This window comes from Dermacentor andersoni, chromosome 5 (genome assembly GCF_023375885.2).
Source record: "Dermacentor andersoni chromosome 5, qqDerAnde1_hic_scaffold, whole genome shotgun sequence".
Classification (NCBI taxonomy): domain Eukaryota; kingdom Metazoa; phylum Arthropoda; class Arachnida; order Ixodida; family Ixodidae; genus Dermacentor; species Dermacentor andersoni.
In genome coordinates this window covers 80,815,873-80,835,728 of record NC_092818.1, presented here as the reverse complement: position 1 = coordinate 80,835,728, position 19,856 = coordinate 80,815,873, and the positions used below count along the sequence as shown (strand labels likewise).

Sequence of the window (19,856 nt, the reverse complement as noted above, 5' to 3'; positions counted from 1 at the left end):
CTATGGATGTTTACTACGAGTAAACTGAATAATAGGAGAAGAAAAAACACTCATGGAATGAATGCAGTGCAGAAAAGACACCGGAACTTGCGGAACTTTGAGGTAGATGCAAAATGCGAATATGAATTTTCGAAATCTTTTCAATTGCAGCGCCCCGGAAATATCACTGGCAGACGAACAGCAGATTCCTGTGAAAGATTAAAACCGCGGTCTCAAAGATGGTTTTCCAGGATATAGAAAAAACACTACGGCGTCTGTGTTAAGTGGGCGCGGTTAAGAAAAGAGGCCTGGAAAACTCTCACTGTGCCGGTTGAGCCGACAAAATCTTTCCGAAACAATTGAAAATAACAATGAAATAACCGCCCGTCACTGCGAATTGGAGAAGGAAGAAATCAAGCTGAAACTTTGCACAAGTTGAGTCCTTCTACCACAGCTTTGTGGTTTTGTCATGCTACGGAATCAAATAACTTTTGTTATTGGTTCCACAGCCCCTGTTGCCTTAGGCAACGCATCCTCATTTGTCATCTGATGGTCACATGATTTCATACAAACTGGATGTGCCGGCTGACTTAAGACAGTTGTGGTGGTTGTATTCACTGCCCCGGAAACAAAGTACTCGGAAAACAATGTGAACAGCATTACCGTAATTTATTGACAAGTGTGTCTATAGGCCAAGGAGAGAGAGAGAGAGAGAGAGAGAGAGAGAGAGAGGATATACGGAAGGCAGGGATGTTAACCAATCAAGAGACTGACTGGTTGGCTGCCCTACACTGGGGTAGGCCAAGGTGAACCTCACTAAAACGAAAGGACGAAAGGCGGTCAGCGAAGACGGTAGAAAACAGTGAGATAACGTACAAATTTACACCATCATAAGCACATTACAGCGTGTGAGAAGAGTGAATGACAATTGGCTGGCGTTTGCGTGGACGTTATGGAGTGTTCAGCTTGTTGGTACTCGATATTGCTTATGTGCTAGATGGCGAACATTGAGCCAGTAAAGAACGAACATCCTCTTTCGAATGAGAGACACATCCATCTTCAATAACATCGATGAAACTCTCCACGCAGCACTGAGCTTCATGGTCAGCGCTACGCTGAATAGTGCAATGCTAACGGGGTGCGAGGTACGACTAGCAATCACACTTCACTTGTGTACCACAGGTCGACAACGGTACGTTCAGATGGTCTGTTGGCAACAAGATGGAAAACGAAACAGAAATTTCACACGCCAATGGCGGGAAGCTGTAAACACTAATCGTGAATTGCGAGAAGGCATTATGAAGCTTGCTTATATCAAAACATCCTCCTGTTTAGGCATAAAATATTAGAGTCTGTGCTATGAGCGCTGCCGAGTTTTTATCGCAGCATCCGTAAAACGAAGCGTCCGCGCTGAACAATTCCAATTTTTTTCGCCGTTTTTACATTTAAGCTATGTCATGCTTTCGGTAAGATCACACACCTGTTGGACGCCATGGCGAACTTGTATTGTGCATTAGGTGGTTCTTTATTTTCTTTAAGAACGGAAACTATATTGATGACGTGTTTCTGAGAGAATAGAAGGAGCACAGAAAAACGAGCCTGAGAATAAATATGCGCCAGTATAGAAGATATCAGAGAGTACGATGGCAACAACAACAACAAAAAAGGCAGGTTATTACACTTCAGTTCCAGATTACTTACGTTAAAATCAAATTTAAGCATAAATGACAAGCGCCTTGCTTTAGGCTCTTAGGACTTCATAATTGGAAAACAGCGCTGCAGAAGTTAAGACTTCTACACAAAACGTGAACATGAGCGCAGAGAATGAAACGCTCTCGAACTTACATTGATTAAGGCTTGCGTTCTATTTTCACCTAGCCCCAAGGCAAGCCTAAAGCAAAATACTTCTGTCAACTCATTTTTAAACGTTATAATCTTACTTTTTATTGTGGTTAATGTATTAGCGACATTGTGAGTACAGGGCCAGAAAAATGTGACACGATGACTGACAGGAAGCTTACTAAGGGAGAATGGCACACGTGCACAGCGTTTTCTCAACATTTCGCGCATGCCGTGTGCGTAAAGGGTCACGTGTTTTCAATTCGCCTAAGCCATGTGTCTGTCAAGGTGTCCTCGTGTTTTTTTTAGGTGTGACATAGCCACCAATAATGCGGGATTTCGTCAAACCATCTACATCTGAGTAAACGTCATAGATTACTGGCCTTGTCTACTTCATTCAGTTGTGTCAGTGACAATGGTCTGAATGAGTAGTGTGTTCTAATGTGTTTTTAGCGCATGTTGCATATAATGTGACGTGCACTCTGCATATCTTTAGTTATTCATAATAACCATCTGAAATAGCGCGCTACGCACGCCGCCTGGCAGACCTCTCCTGTATTCACCAAAGGGCACTCTATCATTCATATGTTTGTACTTTACAGTGCGGGACGCCTCAACCACTCTGTCGGCGCCGGCAGCCGTGCTGCTACTGTTGGTCGCATTCGCCGTACAACTGATCCCGGTCCCAGTGGTGCAGGTTGCTACGGTGTCGACAAGGACGCATTTGTGATACCGCTTACCTGTGGCTCTCTAGTGTCCTGCGTGGTGCGACCACGAAAAAAAAAAAAGAAAAAACAAACTCTCACGCCTCGGACATGCGACATGGACGCAGCGCAAGGCCTAGACAGACCGCGCTAATACGCGCGCCAACTTCTTTGCTCGTTGCTCCACGACGAAGCTCCGCAGTGTACTTAAATTAGAAAGCGAAGGATTGAAGAGTCACCTCAAAGACAATCTCCACTACACCATCAGATGCACCGGCTGCTTCGGCGTCCTGCGCCCTGCACCTTCTTACAAGTCCCTCGCGACTTCACCGCACAAGCCGCTTCCCACATTTTTTTCCCGAGGAGGCTCTGTTTTGAACCGCGAGCTTAGAACTACGGGCTGCCACGTCAGAAGGGTTCCAGCTTTCTAAAGGCTTCCGGCAGACAAGGTTCAACTCGGAAAAAGAAAACCACACAACTGATGCAGTGGTGGTCGTGTGCTGTAAGAAAGAAGTAACTCAGCTGCACTGCAGCGACCCTTCTGGAGCTCGGGTCCGTACGCGTGGTCTATACGCGAGGTTGCTGTGCCTATTCCGGTTAAAAGGAGCCTGTCTTTCATCGCACTCATGACTTGGCTTCAGTAGATGACATGGTGAAAGATGAACTGTTGTCTGTTTGCTCCCTCTATGCGCAAAGAACACATTTCACAAGTGAGTTGCGCTTATGGGCTAAACTCGTGTTATTGTGGCTATGTAGACAAGCGTGTCTGTTGAAGGAGGGAGAATAGGGGGTGGCTGCTTGGAGATACGAATGAATGTGTGGAGAGAATCTTCAGCGGTTCGGAGCAGTGTTAGCGGCAGCAGCGGTGCAGCTGTGTTGGCGAACGAAATGACCTCGAACACGTGCGATCATTTGGAGCCTCGAGGTTGCACTGACAATGTCTCTGTCCCGAGTCGCGGTGGCTTGGAAGTTGCTTTTGATCGTAAAAGGCGATACTGAACAGTTGTCCGACACAATTTTTCAGTTTGTGCTTGTGCGTTGTACTTGCGCTCTTCGCGCTGGAAACATTTTGAAGGTGAATCAAAACGAACTAGTATCACTTTCTGTTCATTTAATCATAATTTTCCAGGCACCGTTTGATGCTAACGTTTGAGGCAATAAAATGTGGCGGTTCGGCATTAGTAACATGTACAGCTTTGAAATATTTGGAAAAAAAATCATAAAGCGAATTTCAGTAATTAAAAAAAAGCAAGGTTACATTTATAAAATAGATAAATTTTGCGCACTCTCCCTCTCTCAAACAACACGTTTTGGGATACATTCCTTATTGCATAAATGATCTACATTTTGTATGGCACTAGACATTCACTAAACATGCTGTTAACCCCGCGCTTCTGTTGTCCTGTTTGTTTTCCTCACGAGAATCGCCTACGGTGTCCTTGTTCCATTGCTCGCTTTTCTTCTATGACCAATTTTTAGTCACTCCTGGAAAATTGGCGTAGGAAAAGACTAGTTCAAATTACGATAAACGTAAAGTATGCTTCGGATAGTATGCCCGACTAGGCACGGCTTGTTACAGTTCCGACATTCGTGAACTGACTCATATCTCGATTCATAACCACCTTGAGAGGAACTTTAGACGCTTTTGTTGACACATATCCACAACGTCGTGTACTTTGGCACTGATTTGAAACTTCCCACTTAGTGATCATATTAGAGCGTAGAGCTGCGATGTACGCGAAATCATACCAGCTAACGACACTTTACCTCCCCGTCGCTTGAATAACGTATAAAAGTGGCCCTGATCTCAAGTTCGCTTCCCCTGTGGTTATTTAACGTTTCCTCAGCTACTCGTGAATGTCTCTTCTCCTCCATTTTTTCATGCTGAAAAGAAAAATTGTCCGACCACCCGAGCGCAGCACGAAGTACAAAGGAAGCTCGTAGCTTTGTAGCTTCGACGGGTGGGTCACAGGTTCTCTGTCATGGACTTACCTCCACCTTGCGGCATTCCGCTACTGCTATTCGCTGCTTGTTCTGACTCGCCACGAATTCGAATCGCCACCAATATACATGTTCTTGTTTCTGGATCCCTAGTTTCGTGGAGCTTAGTGGACGCTTTACAATCTACAGCAAATATATTTCGAGTTCCGGAGTGGTCATTTACTCGAGCTCAGTAGAGAGTTTCGCAATAGCTTTGTGTCACTATGAAAAGGATCTCAATATTATGTACCACCGCTAAACCGAGGGTTATTCTTTCTGGCGTGTAACATGACAAGATGGTAAACAATCAAGCACTACATTTGAAACAAACCACGCGCCTTTATTAGTGACTGCGGCAGGTAACTGATAGATGCTTTCGTTCCCTGAAGACGGTCTTTAATATCACACAGTGGAACCCACCTGACGATGCAGCCTGTGTAAATGGGGCAAGCAAAAGCAGTACCACTAGGTGCGTACTTTAAGCACACCTCTAATGTTTTACGAAACAATACCGGAGTTTAAGATCTATATTTTTTTGGTTATACGGATCACTTACTTCTTGCGCCACGGGGACAGCTGCTCTTATAAATATTGTAAATAAAAGAGAAAGCGTACACCTTTATGCTCACGCACGGTACATAGGGTATGTATGGCAGGAAGACATGTTACGCCTTTCGACGCTCACCCAATGACATGCGAGCACATCACGCATGCGCGGAGTGTGTGAATAAAGAGAGTTGTTCTTCGCACTAGTGACCGCCTGACACTTGATCCCGCAGCATATTGCTGGTGTCGACGAAAAGCGCGGCAGCAAATCTTTGGGCAATAAAATGGTCGGGTGCGGGAAATGTGTGGCTATCGTGTGTTTTCTTCCGGGTCGTCTTCAACAGCTCCACTTAAGACGGGGACAAGCAAAAGAACACAGTGCACGTATTTGAGCGGCACTGTTGAAAACGCATCGTCACCAATTTCCAATCCGAATAAGTTTCCTCTGGGCTCTGGAGTACCGCCTGCGGTTACTGCGATGTGAATTTTTTTCAAGTGAATTTGAGCCTCGGGAACTTGAACAGTTGTAGTTTTATCTGATTTATGGGGAGAGACAAATCGGAAGAGCAAATAGAGTTCAGCATTGCCTTTAGCAAGGAAATATTATAATAATAGACAGTTCTCATGGACATCACTACGTGGTAAGTAATGTTTATAAAGGTTCATAAATATAAGGATAGCTTAGGCTTAAGATATTAATATGGTATTTTCATCGACGAGACGAGAAGTGATATTTTTGCACATCGATTCCAGTACTTTGCTTGTGATGCGAAAATGACATTTTTTCGAGTATGTATTGGTACAGGAGAGACTTCTTGCTCCTACAGTCGTACGCTTTTTATTTTGTGGATCCAAAGTAAAAAAAACAACAACAAAAACAAACAGCAGTCTCTTTCGCAATGCAGCACAACCATAGCTGCAGCTGTATGTATTCTACTGCAGCATCCCACTGAACATTAAACTAAGTTGAGTATTCGCGAATTTAGCAAACAATTTAGCACGTTATTCGTAAGGGCTGGGAATGAACGCAGCGATGGCCCAAGAGCACGCTGGTGTTCGACGACACACCGAAGTGGCCCTCCTCTAAGGAAGACGACGCTTGAGAAACAAGGTAAGTGTGGTCCGTTACAATTTCGGCCTGCTAATCTTTATTTAATATGTTTAAGTCATGTATTTTCCTCACTTCGTAATTATCGCGCCCGTGAACCGATGACGTGCACTCATCTATAGTTTTACGCACAATCTTATGGACAGTTTTTCTTTCATCTAAAGCACGTGTGCAGCGCGGCACTGTTACACAAATTCCTCTGCTAGGAAATATTGAATTGATTTTCATCACGTTTGTCGATCGCATCGTTCATATCGGGTTGCTATTTCGGTACGTTTAAGTGGGAGAGCATACAAGTGGGCCCAGCAGTTAGTCGCTCTTAGAATCTGGGTACGTCACTGAGTGTTTTTTTCAGCATCCACATCGCGGTAGTCATCGTCAACGCTACGTGTGTCGCCCTGCTCACAGGTGTGTGTGTGTGTGCGTGTGCGTGTGCGTGTGCGTGTGCGTGTGCGTGTGCGTGCGTGCGTGTGTGTGTGCGTGCGTGTGTGTGTGTGTGTGTGTGCGTGCGTGCGTGCGTGCGTGCGTGCGTGCGTGCGAGAATGAGGAGAGTGAAGTTGGAAAGCTGCGCGTTTCGGGTTTGGCGCGTTCGGAGGTGCCGGCGAGAGGTCTCACTAGGGACAAGAGCAGAAAATATCCACGGTGCTGCGCAGTATATGCCCATCTCACTAGTAAGATATTTATTGCAATCTCTGAAGCTTAACCTAAGGATGAAATTAAGAAAGTGTCCCTTCCGGAATTTTATTTCAGAGCAAAATCTAAATGTCGATAGTTTATTCACATCGGAATTTTGACGCACATAGGACGAAAAATTCTGTTGGTGAAGAGTGTTGCCCAGGACTAACTTAGCGACACGTAACGGCTGAGCCCTACGTCTCTTTAATGGCTATAACATCGCTTCGCAAACTCATTGACCAGCCTCTCAAACTGTCAAGGCGCGCCTCCTGCACGAAAACAAGTGGGTATTTCTACTGTTGTCCAACCCAGCATGCTCAGTTCACTCCTTGAATGATTGGCTTATTTTCTTGCTTTGGTGGCATCATGGGGGGTAGCTCTGCAGAGGCGCCTCACTTAAAAGCTCAGCCTTGATTTCTTTACGCGATATGAGTTCCACGGAGAAGCAGTTTTACTGATTCATGACATCACATTTCGATTTGGCGCCTGGCTCCTCCTTTTAAACCCCCTCTCACCTAGCGCTATCCCCATCCATTTTTTGGAGACGCAGTCAAGAGTAGCAAGGAGGGAGAAAATGAAGGCGGGCGCCTACGTAACAGCCGACGTCAACACTGCTGACTGGCGACACCCCGTGGATGAAATACGCAACTGCTGCGCGGGCGACACAGCGGTGGAAGTCACGTGCCTTTCTGACCAAAGTGGCGGCGGAGCAGCTGGAGCAAATGGCAGGCGACGTCATAGCAACCGCGGAAGCAAAGCCGCCTTCTCCACGCTCCGGGATCGTCGCGGTTCTTACCGCGCGCGAATTCTCGTTTCGTGCGCCGTTCCACCGACGTTCGTGCCTTCTGGAAGGCGAAGAGCGCCGAACGGCGTCCGCAGCACTGACAGGAAGAAAGGAGCGACTGATTGCTTCGTATCAACTTTGGTCGTCGCTTCGTCGCGGGCGTGTATGGAGACGGCGAGTGAAGTCCTCACAACTGCTGCTCTACGACCAACTCAAATGTGTCTGACCCGCGTACAGAGCCTTCCGCGGCGGTGGTGTGAGTGCGCCGGTCCTCTGAAAACATAGGCCGAAGTTGGGAGCGCGAGGTGGTAGTGAGCAAGTGTGTGCATACACAGTCGTGTACGGAGGTGCGCTGACCGGGTGCTGTATAGCGTGACGCAACAAGAAAGTGGAGCGGGTGGACGACAAGGGGTGACTCTGTGGCCTCGTAGAGAAGTGACGCGATTGCAAGAATGACGAAGGCGCTTGTGCACGCGGCCCGCGAGGTTTACAGCGACCTTACTTCCAAATATGGGACGTAATGCCTTTCTGCTTGTCTTATTACTCCATAAAGTTCCTGAAAGTGCAAGGTAAGTCGGCACGATTCGTCGGGGACTGACTACTGCTGAATTCTCAGGCTGTGGTGCGAGGACACTTGTGAAGGACCGGCGTTTTCGGAATGAATTACATGCTCCGAATAGTTGTGTGTGTATTAAATTATTATGAGTAAAGATTCCCACTTTTACGGATTTACTCCCTCGTGCGTGGTAAGTATTCAGACGGTGCGTAAAGTTCGAGGCCTTGCTGACAGTATTCACGCATTCCATTCTTTGATCAAATTTAGTTCTTGTAGCCTGGTGAAGTGGTATGAACGTACATTTAAGTTTGCATATATGCTGCTGTCATGATTGTAGCCGCCTACATGGTTGCATTTGCGTGTAAAGGGATCGGTTGCAAACTACCTTCGGAGTAATAGAGCCGGAAAAGAAAAAAAAAGGAGGAAGGAAATACGTTACGGTTATACCTTGTGTCGCAGCTGACGTTTGGTACGCTGCTCAACGAAAAGAAAGATTAGAGGTATAATTATAAAATTACGGATTTCGGTTGTCACAGGTCTGACTATCGAATACCGTGGGTCTTGAGATCGTATCTTCTTCAGCGTTTCTAGTTAATATTTTGTTTTCGTTGAACAGCTTGATTAACATCAGCTGGGACACCTTACGTACAGGGTGTTCCACGTAACTTGAACCAATGATTTAATAAAAGTGGTTAGTCGCAGCTGAATGAAACCAACAGCATATGGTTTGCCGTCATCTGACACTCCTTTAAGTTGTTTTTATATTCCATTTAATTGGTTCTTTACCTAAAATCACTTATGCAAAATTTTTATTGTTTACTTTAGTCCAAGTGCGCTTTGTTGCGGTGTAGAGGGCGTTCAGAAACGACCGATCTAATTTTTTTGTGGCAGCGTGCATGCCGCGTGGTGATTTTTTTTTTCGGCCATTGAAGAAAGCCTGCGAAATATGAAACAAGTCACGTGACTGCGCTCATGCGCTATCGTATCGGCTACAACTAGGCACTTTGGGCTTAAGTATCTTCTTAAGATTGCTTGAAGACAGAGAAGTTACGAAGCAATCTCAAGCTGCTGGCACAAATGTAACAGCCCAAAAAATGTTTTAGAGCGTGCGCTTGACTGCAAACCAAGACAAACACTTTCTGGAACACCCCGATTTTCTCCAACTGTCGTCTCCACAGGCTGGATCCTACAGTGAAGCTGCAGATTCCATCGAACATCTCCCGCCATGATGCAACTTTACTGTGCTACCTCTGGTTTGGGGTGGCTTTTACGAAAGCGTGCTCATTCCTTATTGAAATGTCTGACACACCGATCTGTGACTGATGCAACTGTGAAGACGATCGAGCACGTGTTGTGTTCTTGTAATTTCCATTGCATTGAACGCGACCTTCTTCGGAGTGTGTTAAACCGATTAGACAGCGAGAACAGAGCCCACATGGAGCTATTCGCCCTCGGTAGGGCCTGGGCTGCCGCCCTAGTAGAACGCCTCCCCCACCCCCCTATGCCTTGCGCGTGATGGAAAACGGAGTGATTCGTCTCCGCTTTCCTACATTGTGCGCGCGAGATCGAGCCACCAGCGTCGGCTCGCCTTCGCACGCTTTCACTCGCCCATCCAGCATACGGCTATGCTATATGTTACCACCCTTGGGATTTATACGGAACATCACGGCGACGCCAACGCCACCATTTACGTCGGCGGCAGAAATGCGACTGGAGTGTCCATTAAGTTCTATCGCAAAAGAACTATCCACGTCACGAACACCTACTCGGTTTCGTTACGCTATCCCTCATGGTTATTTAGTGACATTGGCGTTACGCTGCTATACGCGAGGTCGGAGGACGAAATCCCGACCACGGCGGCCACATTTCTATCGGAGCGAAATGCAAAAAACACCCGTGTACCGTGCATTGGGTGCACGTTAAAGAAACCAAGACGTTCAAATTAACCCGGGATCTCTCGGTACTGCGTTCGCCATAATCTGATCGTGGTTATAGCACGTGGGACACCAGCATTTTTGTTTTTGTTTGGTGATGCTAGTATGCGATAGAGTGTGCTAGTGTGCTATAGAGTTCGGACGTGGTTTGTTTGATAAAAAAAAGTCTGAGGAGAATGAGAGGCTGTTGAGGGGGCGAATAGCTATCCGCGTCTAATCAGGAGTATAAAGGCGCTCAATCAGGAGTATATTTGCGCTCTGTATTAGCTACTACGCGAGCCCGCTTTACCGCCCCCGCTTTCGCATTGTAGCTGATGCTTAGCGCGATAGTACAGTCTTGCTTGCGGAAGTAAATAGAAAGCCGGGTGAACTGCCATTTCTAAAATACAAATTTCAGGATTTTAATAACTTTTTCTTGTCACATTGTAACAGTTGCCTTAATCTCTGAGTGAGCGCTCGGGTAGCATCCGGATATTACCATTCTGAATTGGTGTTCTTACTGCTACAAGTGCTACTACACTGTGATAGTATTCGGTGATAGAGACCAGCTTTTACTGCGTGTCGGTGTTCCCTTTCTCTCGCTGTCTTTCTCTCTACTTTCTTATTTCTTTACGTTAAGGTAACCTCTCTTCATGGTGTAGGGTATAACACCAGATTTTTCTTCGTGGTGAAGCACCGTGCCTTTCCTATTTATTTATTTATTTATTTATTTTATTTTTTATTGTTTTATTTATACTACAGGGCAATTCTTTGGCCATAGGAAAAGTCGCATGCATAGATTTAGAAAAGCATACAAAATATCACACAAGTGAACATAAAAGACCGCTGTACGTTCCAGGCTGAAACACAGCGAAAGTTGGGGCGAACAGGCGGTGTCTCACTCACGCTTAGTAAAAGGTTGCAATGGTTCCAACTGGCTGGCTATGACCGCATTCCGCTGCGCTAAATTTGCCTTTAGGTAACATTTTGCTCGCAGCTGGTTCCTTCTACAATCGCAATTTATTACAGCAATCTGAGTGGATTTCTATAACTGAGAAACTGGAACTCTAATAGACCACAATCAGCTGCGACGTAACAAAGCCGCAGCTAGGGTTCTCCGAACAACGGTGCGTTTCTTTTCACCGCTAAATGCAAGAAACGGCAGCTTTCAAAAAGGGCAGAAGCAACTGCTCTTCTGCTATAGCTCGAGTTCTTAATTATTGTGGAAATCAAACTAGTCCCGTAAAGGGGATCGGCCATTGAGCATTTAATTACCCGTAAACACTCGACCCTCTCAAGAAGGTCTCTGCGTGCTTACAAGACAGGTCTGGTTAAGCAGGAGCGCTGATGGTGGCAAAAAATAGGGCGGAGTCGGGTGGCAAGACAGAGAAATGTGGGCGGGACCTATCCATCCGTGCGCCAGAGATTGACCCTTTTGTCTTGTGCTTTATTTTAAGCCTGACCAAAAAGCACTGGGAGTGAAACGGGCGTTATTAGGGCGCGCGCAAAGCACCTCCACTCACGCAAAGTTACGTGGGAGTCCAGTGCCTGCTGATTCGGGAAAGAAAAAGGGACCGTCTCCGCCAGGTATAGGCGCCTGCAGGAGGCGACTTAAACAGCTTTGCGTAGATGCTCGGCCCGTGTACCTGAAACACCGAGTCGACGTTGAAGGCACCAAAAAAAAGCTTCCTTTGTGTTCACCGCAGGACAACTTTCTTCCACTTTGCTTCCTAACGCAATCTCGAGCCAGCTTCTTGCTTTCCAGATTGTCGCTACGGCGTGCCACGATGGCTACACGCAAATCCTAAATTAATTCCGAGTGTTCATCAACCGAATTAAGTGATGCTGGCGCTTAGCGAGGGCACGGTAATCTCGCGTACATTTCCCGTACATCCAGTAGAAGGACGGTATGGAGCATTGCATAGAGGAGAAGCATTATACTCCCACCTGGTAGTTATTTCGGTTTACAGCGTAGCCTCCACACCAGCATCTACTCCTTTCATTGCACATTGCAAATTGATTTGCGCGCTTTTGTGCAGACGATTAAATAGCCCTCGTATTGTGGAGACCAGGGCTGCATATTTACGTCCACTCTTGGACGGCACACCTAAGCGGCAGTAGAACGAACTCGAGAGGAAAGCAGGGTGTCATCATCAAGTAAGCACGTGTGCATGAATGTGTAGCGTGCAAACTGAGTCGACGACTATACATGGAATTCAACGCGGAAACAGCGCAGGAGAAAAACGGACGGAATGAACACGCACCAGAAAGCGCTGGCTAATAAGGGGAGTGTTTATTACGATGAAAGCAATAAACATGAACAAAGTATGGGGGAATAGTGCCGTATAGCAGGTAAGTACCGTGTAACCTAAAAGTTGATTTGGTAGATTGAAAGATAAAACAAAGAAGAACTGAATAAATTATTGTTCTAATGTTTGTTTTGTGGCCAAATGCAATTTTTGCTCGCCCACGGTATACATTTATGTACGTGTTAAAGGCAGTCCTCCTATTGCGTGACACCCCTCTTAACAACCAATTTGTTTTTACCTCTGTGCTACGTGTAATCCCGCACCAACGATCAGCTTGAGATAGAAGTTTGATTGTGCCTCACCGAAACCCGCCTGAATTAGTTTATTCATTGCAGCTGCAACGAATGGAACCACCTTCCTGCATGCCTACATCGCCACTATAGTAAACGCTGACAATTCCAAGAAATGCGCCTGCGATTTTGTACGCCTCTCTTCTCTGTAATACCTTCGGGCCTTGAGAATATAGAAATCATTAAATAAATAAATAAATAAATAAATAAATAAATAAATAAATAAATAAATAAATAAATAAATAAATAAAAAATAAATAAATAAGTAAATAAATAAATAAATAAAGCTTAGTTGCGAGTGCAGCTTTTTCTTATGCCGTAAGAGGCACGATGTGCTGAAATCTGGCAGCCCATGAGACATTGAGAACCAGGATGACGTAAGCAGCTGCACTAGCTCCATTCTCTTTGTCAACAGAATCGTCAGTCTATAACTGGAGGGAGGGAGATAGAGAGAAGAAGAAAAAGAGGAAGAAGCGGTAAAAGGAAGAGAGGACATCGCGGACGTACATAACACCGGGTTTTTGGAACACCAGCAAACTTTCTGGGGCTAGTGTGACGGGGCCAGCGACGGTCACCATTGAAGCAGCCTTGCGGAAACTCAAGAGCAGCCTGAGCCTGCTGCTCTTTTTTAAGGCACTGCTGCAGATATTACAGCAATTAGTACAGCACATCGGATTTACCATTATTTTCAGGTGGCTACCTTCGCAAATCGGCATTCAGCGAAGAAAGGTGATGAGATGATAGATGAGTGAACACATCCTTCATCACAAATGATGGCCCCATATATATATATATATATATATATATATATATATGTATGCATATATATATGTATGCATAACCAAATACATTGTCATGTTAAGCTCCTACCACGGAGTAAAAGCGAAAAAAAACTCCCATCTAATTCAGCCAACATAGACAACAAACCAATTCCAGATCGGCGCCTGGTGCGTGTCCTGGGATTTCATTCGCAGCAAGGCAGCGGTTGTACGGAGTGTGTGAAGCACCAGATACATCAAATCTGCCTACCGTTCTGGGCACAATGACGTGGGCAACTTAGAACACGTTGTGCTTCAATGGAGATAAATTAAGATAATTATTGTGGCACAGTTTACTTTTGCGTCATGTATGCTTTTTCATACCACGCGTGAACACAAGTAGCGAAGCCTCAGGTCTTAAACCTACTTAGCAAGTGTCAGCGGATAGAATCGGGTGCTCCCCTATATGCTCTAACGAATGAAGTAGAGGCCGCAGCACTTAATAGTAAGCTTGACGGAAAAGAACATGGTAGATCTTAAGCCCATGTGGGAATCGGTGTTAAGCGAACCTTCTTCGCAAGTTCCAGCAATTATTGAAGAACATTTTATACAACAGTAACATTAAAGTCGCCATTGCTTGTGGATATTAGCTCACATGCAACGTAATGCTTAAGGACATATATGTGCAATGTTGCAAACACAAGGCAATGTACGAGGGCGAATGAGAAAGTTTTCGCCCTACTTTTTTAGCTAAATTACGGCTGTAAATACCAAGTCAACATATCTATTCCCAGCGGTGGATTTTTGTTGGACCGGCCCGGCCTGGTAGCTCCGCGGCTCGGAGCTGCTGTAAGTTGTTGAGGATGGCGGTTGTGCTTCACACGTCCACGGCGTACGAGCAACGAAGTGTGACTCGTTTTCTGTGAAGCAAGGGACGAACGCCCATCGAAATCCACAGGGAAATGCAGCCCACGTGTGGGGGTGTGTGTCTCGCTTTGAGAAGTGTGAGGTGGTGGTGTTGTGAGATCGGAAAAGGCCGTGAAGACTTGCATGACAATGAGCGTTCGGGGAGGTCGCATGCGTCGCTGACTGACATTTCCCGGGTAGATGTAAAGGTGAAAGCGGATCGGCGTGTTCACCTAAAGGACATTTTCAGGGTGCTTAGAATTTTGTGCGGAAATGTTTCTGGCAGAACAGTGATTCTCGTGCAACGATGAAGCCGAGACAGCAGTCCAACGTTGGTTCCACAGTCAGCCGGACGATTTCTACCACAGGGGCATGTCAAATTTAGTGCTGCGTTCGGGACAAATATCTGAACCGGTGTGAGGACTATGCGGAAATATAGTGTAAGATGCGTAGAATAGTACGTTATATTTGTAATTACCTGTATGTACCTTACTTTGGCTAATAAAAAATACCGACACAGACTTCTCATTCGCCCTTGTATATCAAAATAGAAAATATAACTCAATGACACAAGCGTTTTGACGTGTATATGTGAGGCGTCTGTTTAAACGATAGAGAGCGCATGCGCCTGCTGGCCATTTACACTTCACCTCATTACTACCACTCACAAAACACACATACTTCAAGTTAGGCTTCCTCAGTGTTCGTAATCGCCAATTAAAGTTAGGCTGGTGCCATTTCAGACGGTTGTAGCGATTGCTGTCGGGGCACAGAATAAACTAGTGTTTCTCGTCTTCTCGAGGTATTCTTGCTATATCCGTTATTGTTACTGATTTGGGGTGGGGCATACCAGCGAGAATGACACCACTGCGAAGTATTTTTATACGAAACCTTAAAAGAAAACTGAAGTGTTCTACCCCTTATAATGATGAATTAGAGTTTGCAGCGAAGCTAAAAGACCTTATTGGGCGCTGACGCACATTGGTCAAAGGGAATAGTCTGGCCGATACCACCGGTAACACTTACTGTGATGATATCGAGGTTTGGATTTAAAATATTCCCAGGCTTATGGGGGTTATATTTCAGCATTGACGGTATTGTGCTAGGAAATAAAAAAAGAAGGAATACACAGAAGCGTGAAACATTGACAACAATAGCTAATTTTTGTGATGAAATTAAGAAATTATTATGCATAATTTGGACTCGCCCAACACAAGACGGGGTTAATTCAAGATCTTTGGTAGAGGCCTTGGTCCTGCAATGAACTTTAAAATGCCCTGATGACAACAGTGAAATAGTTAGTTTGCATACAAAGGGCTCCTCGAAGAGTGCGAAGTATCGCCGTATAGCCAGTAAAGCCTGACTCCCTGATTGACGTACAATGTGCTTCACTACGTAAACTGTTGTTTTTTCCGTCGATATTATGCTCTCGGGCGCTGACAGTTATCGTACACTTGTTCCAATTTTTGTGTAATCACGCACAATTGACGTACTGAAAAATTAGAAAACTATGGGAAAAAAAATTAAGCAGGTCCAACCCACATGACAGAATCTGAAAAGTGAAGCTATCGTTAAGCGTGCAAATAGATGCGAACCTATTCATTCTATTCCGCTCAGAGACTTGCATCATAGCCATTTCCTGCCTGCCAGTGAAGACTGCGAGAAGCCGGGACGCTCGCCGCATGACCCACGTATCCGCACAATGGCTACTGTCTCCAGGAATCAGGCAAATTGCTGAGACCCGGTATCTAGGATCGGCAGGCTCACTATAGCTGGCGTATTCTGTAGATCTTGCAATAAACTGCACTTTAACCGGCGAAAGGCTGCCCAGGCTGGTGCGCGAAACCGGAAAGCCTACGAAAGTAGTAATGGAAAGATTTCTTTTATTAAGGGAATTTGGTAATTGATGACGTATATTTGTTGTAATGAGGATACTCAGGCATCATTTATTTCATCGCTGAGTAAATCCGTACGAAACAAGGGCAGCAGCCAAGACACCTGTAATGGCAGTAGATGTTTTAGGGCTATCCTTCGTGCGAGCGTTTTGGAGAGAAACGCAGCAGTACCCAGCAGCCCCGCCCAGAAAAATCCGGAAGGGCTCGCGTGAAAATATTTCTATTCACCAATAGTGACTATACTATTCGAAGACCGAATCAACCAGGACAATATTAGACTCTTTGTTTGAAGGTTCCGAACATTTGCACAGCCCTAGTTGTGACCTGGGCGGTGCATAAACAAGGCATGAGATTACACATTGCATGTGTACGACGAAATAAACACAATATTACGCATCACATTCAGTTTGATAACATTAAACTAACAACTTCACAAAGCTCCACTTCATATAAATTTTAACGTATCCGTTGAATGAATCTGTATAAGGTTTGTTGTAGTGGCAATATTTAAGGGACGTTTGTTATCTCATTACGTAATTTTGTACAGAACGAAGCTGGCCCAACAGCACAGTTGTAGGCGGTACACTCTATCCCAGCTAGCTTTTGCCAACGTTTTAAAATATTTGGGTGCACTATAGGAGGTCACCGCTAAACGAATCTTGTCCGCCGGTGTGTGTAAAGCGATTCACGCCTTTTTTTTTTGCATTCTCTTCATGTCCATAATTAGTCAAGCTTATTTGATGAACTGCTAAAGTCGCAAAAGTAAAATAAAACCTTCCAATGATGAAATTGTAGAGCGTCCTATGAAACGTCCGAGGTTCAGCTGCATAGAAAATCTTACCGACTCGGATATTCCTTCCTCGCGAAATGCGATAATTCCTACATGGTTGCCCATTTGCGCGCTGCAATCGCAGCGCGCTCAATCGTGGAGCGTGTGAATGAACCATAAAGTTTCATGCAATAATTACTAGAGGGAACTGTGGTGCCAACCGTTTATGGAAGCTGCAAGCGTAGCGCCTCAGCTAGCTCGGGAATCACGGTTAGTCCATGGATTTGCCCAAACGTCGTCCTTGTGGCTTCAAACGGTGGCGTGACTTCGTAAACTTATCATTTTCCACAAAGTACAACGTCATAAGTTAATGTGAATAACCATAAATAAAATTGTCCGACGATGGGGATTTGGACAGAGCACCTCTAGCACAAAAGCCAGATATTGCAACATTACGCCACAGACGCTTCTTTCTTTTCTCTCTCTCTCTTTTTCTTTTATTACGCTACAGACGCGTGCGCCGACAAGCGACATCGCACGCCCTTAAGATGTTCCCGCGGGTAAGCCGGCGCCTTGTGACGCTTGGCGCGCTTCAGTTTGGCCCCCTCGGTATATAGGCGGAACCACCGAACTTATTAGAGATTACGACTGTTCGAAAACTCCTATTACCTGGTGCATTTAGAAAAGTATACGTTGGTTCAAAACGCAGGCCAAGAAAGGCAGAGAAAGCGCAGTAAACAAAGCCGCAAGAACGTCTCAAGGCACAAGCACGAAGGTGAGACAAATCCATGTACTTCCCATCATTCCCATGGTGGCTGAACGATCGCAGGACCAAAGTTTCCTGCAGTAATTATTGTAGGACACTCCACGAAAAGAACAACAGTTTCAACCAAGTGCGATGTGACATAAGATGTGGCAGGGTGAACACGATTTTCAGATTTTTCATTTTGTTTTCGCTATCACCACGCCTGTGACTTTCAGCTGTGCATTAGGCAGGAATTGCCGGTGTGAACTTCGAAGCCGACGCGTGGCTTAATGTCCCCTTAATTCTTCAGCGGAAACGTGCTAGGCTAATGGCGCTGTTGATTCATGCATTGGCACGTTTCAGAGCACAGTGATCACGACGCGACAACGCTTAGTCAGGCGAACATTTTCGTATTTGAGAGATCTTCCCATATTTTGCATAATCTAACTTACCTGCTTAGCTAACTAATCGTACTTCGTTGAATACTACAGTACGCCGCTGATCTGAATTGCCTAACGTCTATGACTTTTCCTTTAAACCTTGGTTCAAGCAGCATGAAACGCTCGGTATAAGCAATCATCATAAAATTTATTTTTGCATTGCCGTATTTTTGCTAGGACGCTTAACTGATATGATGGAAAATACTTGTAGATATCTCGACTGATAACAAGGAGATGCGCGAATGGCGAGGTGGGTTAGAGTGTGTGTGTGGGGGGGAGGGGGGGGGAGGACGGCAATTGGCATGGCATCATCCACTATATCGGACAACAGACAGGCTGTAGGGGGTGCCGGTGTCAGGTCGTGATTGTAAGTACAATGGCAGCTGTCTGAACGTCTTGCTAGATACTGCGCTGCATCGCCGTCCCCTCCCCAATTTTATCGCTGCTCGAAAAAAAAAGGACAATAGAAGCTGTTAAAGAAATGCTGAATCTCTCTCTCCTTTAAGCGCCGAGGGTTTGCACGGTACGAAACAAACCGTATGGTAGCGGAGCAAGTATAGCGCAGAATTCCCTTAATTCGCAGTAGACATTGCGCAAGAAGTACTCTGCAAGCAAAATCACAGGACCGTTTTCTAGGACCAAGCAAAGCTATGGCCGCTAGGCTATTGAGAAGAATCGTAAAAAGCCCCCCATTGAGCTTAAAGTGTTTCGAAGCTAATCTACGGGGTGATCATTTTGAAGATTTCCCAAATTTTTAAAGATCGCCTGCTGCAGAAAGCGTAATTATAGTTCTTTAGCTGGGTTATTCAGGCAGGCAGACATTACTAGCATGAGAAATTAAAGAATTAAAGATTGATACCAGCTTGGAGATCTGCGTCATCAAAGTTGGCGTAAAAATGCACTCTTCCATTTACTTTTTAAACAACACGCTTTCTTATGCATTGAATCACAAATGTATATGGAGCACCCATGCATTTCGTTTCCCATTTTGGGAAATAATAATAATAATAATAATAATAATAATAATAATAATAATAATAATAATAATAATAATAATAATAATAATAATAATATAAGCCGGTGTCATTTTGGATTGATTTCAAGCGGATACGTCTTGCAAGCTCACCGGCTACAATTTGTGAATTGCAATATTTGTCGTAAAGGAATAATTAAGAAGTTATTAAGTAGGTTTTTATGTAGTTGCACACGTGGTTAAATTTCTCGTGCCAGTAATGTCTGCCTCTTCCGATAATCCAACTCAGGGACAAGAAATATGCTATCTGCCACAGGCAACTATTTTAATTCTGGAAAACCTACAAAATGATCGCCCCCTATACGTACCATACACGGTGAGAATCGTGACCACTTAGAATACATAAGTAAGGTGTGAGTAAGTTAGCGGCGATTTCATAGTAATACTTTCGCCAAAGTAATGCGCAAGTGCGTCGCTGGTAAGATTCACCCCTACGCGGTTCCTTCTTTTTTTTCCATCAGAGGCTGAGTCTTAAAGAGCAACAGGTAAAAATTCTGCATTAGTCGCATTGAGGCGCCAATTATAGCATATACAGCCGAATATGGCTGTTTATGCAGCCGTTGCAAACTATGCAACAACCAATCCTCATGAAGCCGTGGCCCACCATACAACAACCCATCCTCATGA

The 19,856-nt window shown here is 45.1% G+C and overlaps 1 protein-coding gene and 1 long non-coding RNA gene across 2 annotated transcripts in view; one reads left to right on the top strand and one right to left on the bottom strand.

Moving 5' to 3' along the window:
* The window catches only part of LOC126530814 (uncharacterized), a 205,946-nt gene extending 200,596 nt beyond the window's left edge, over positions 1-5,350 (top strand). Inside the window, exon 8 of the mRNA XM_050178100.3 lies at positions 2,421-5,350. Coding sequence (XP_050034057.1) covers positions 2,421-2,548 — 128 coding nt within the window. The 3' untranslated portion in view covers positions 2,549-5,350. The remainder of the gene's footprint in view (positions 1-2,420) is intronic.
* LOC140218486 (uncharacterized) overlaps positions 1-19,856 on the bottom strand; it is an 876,148-nt gene that overhangs the window by 792,847 nt on the left and 63,445 nt on the right. The gene's annotated exons all lie outside the window — the stretch shown is intronic.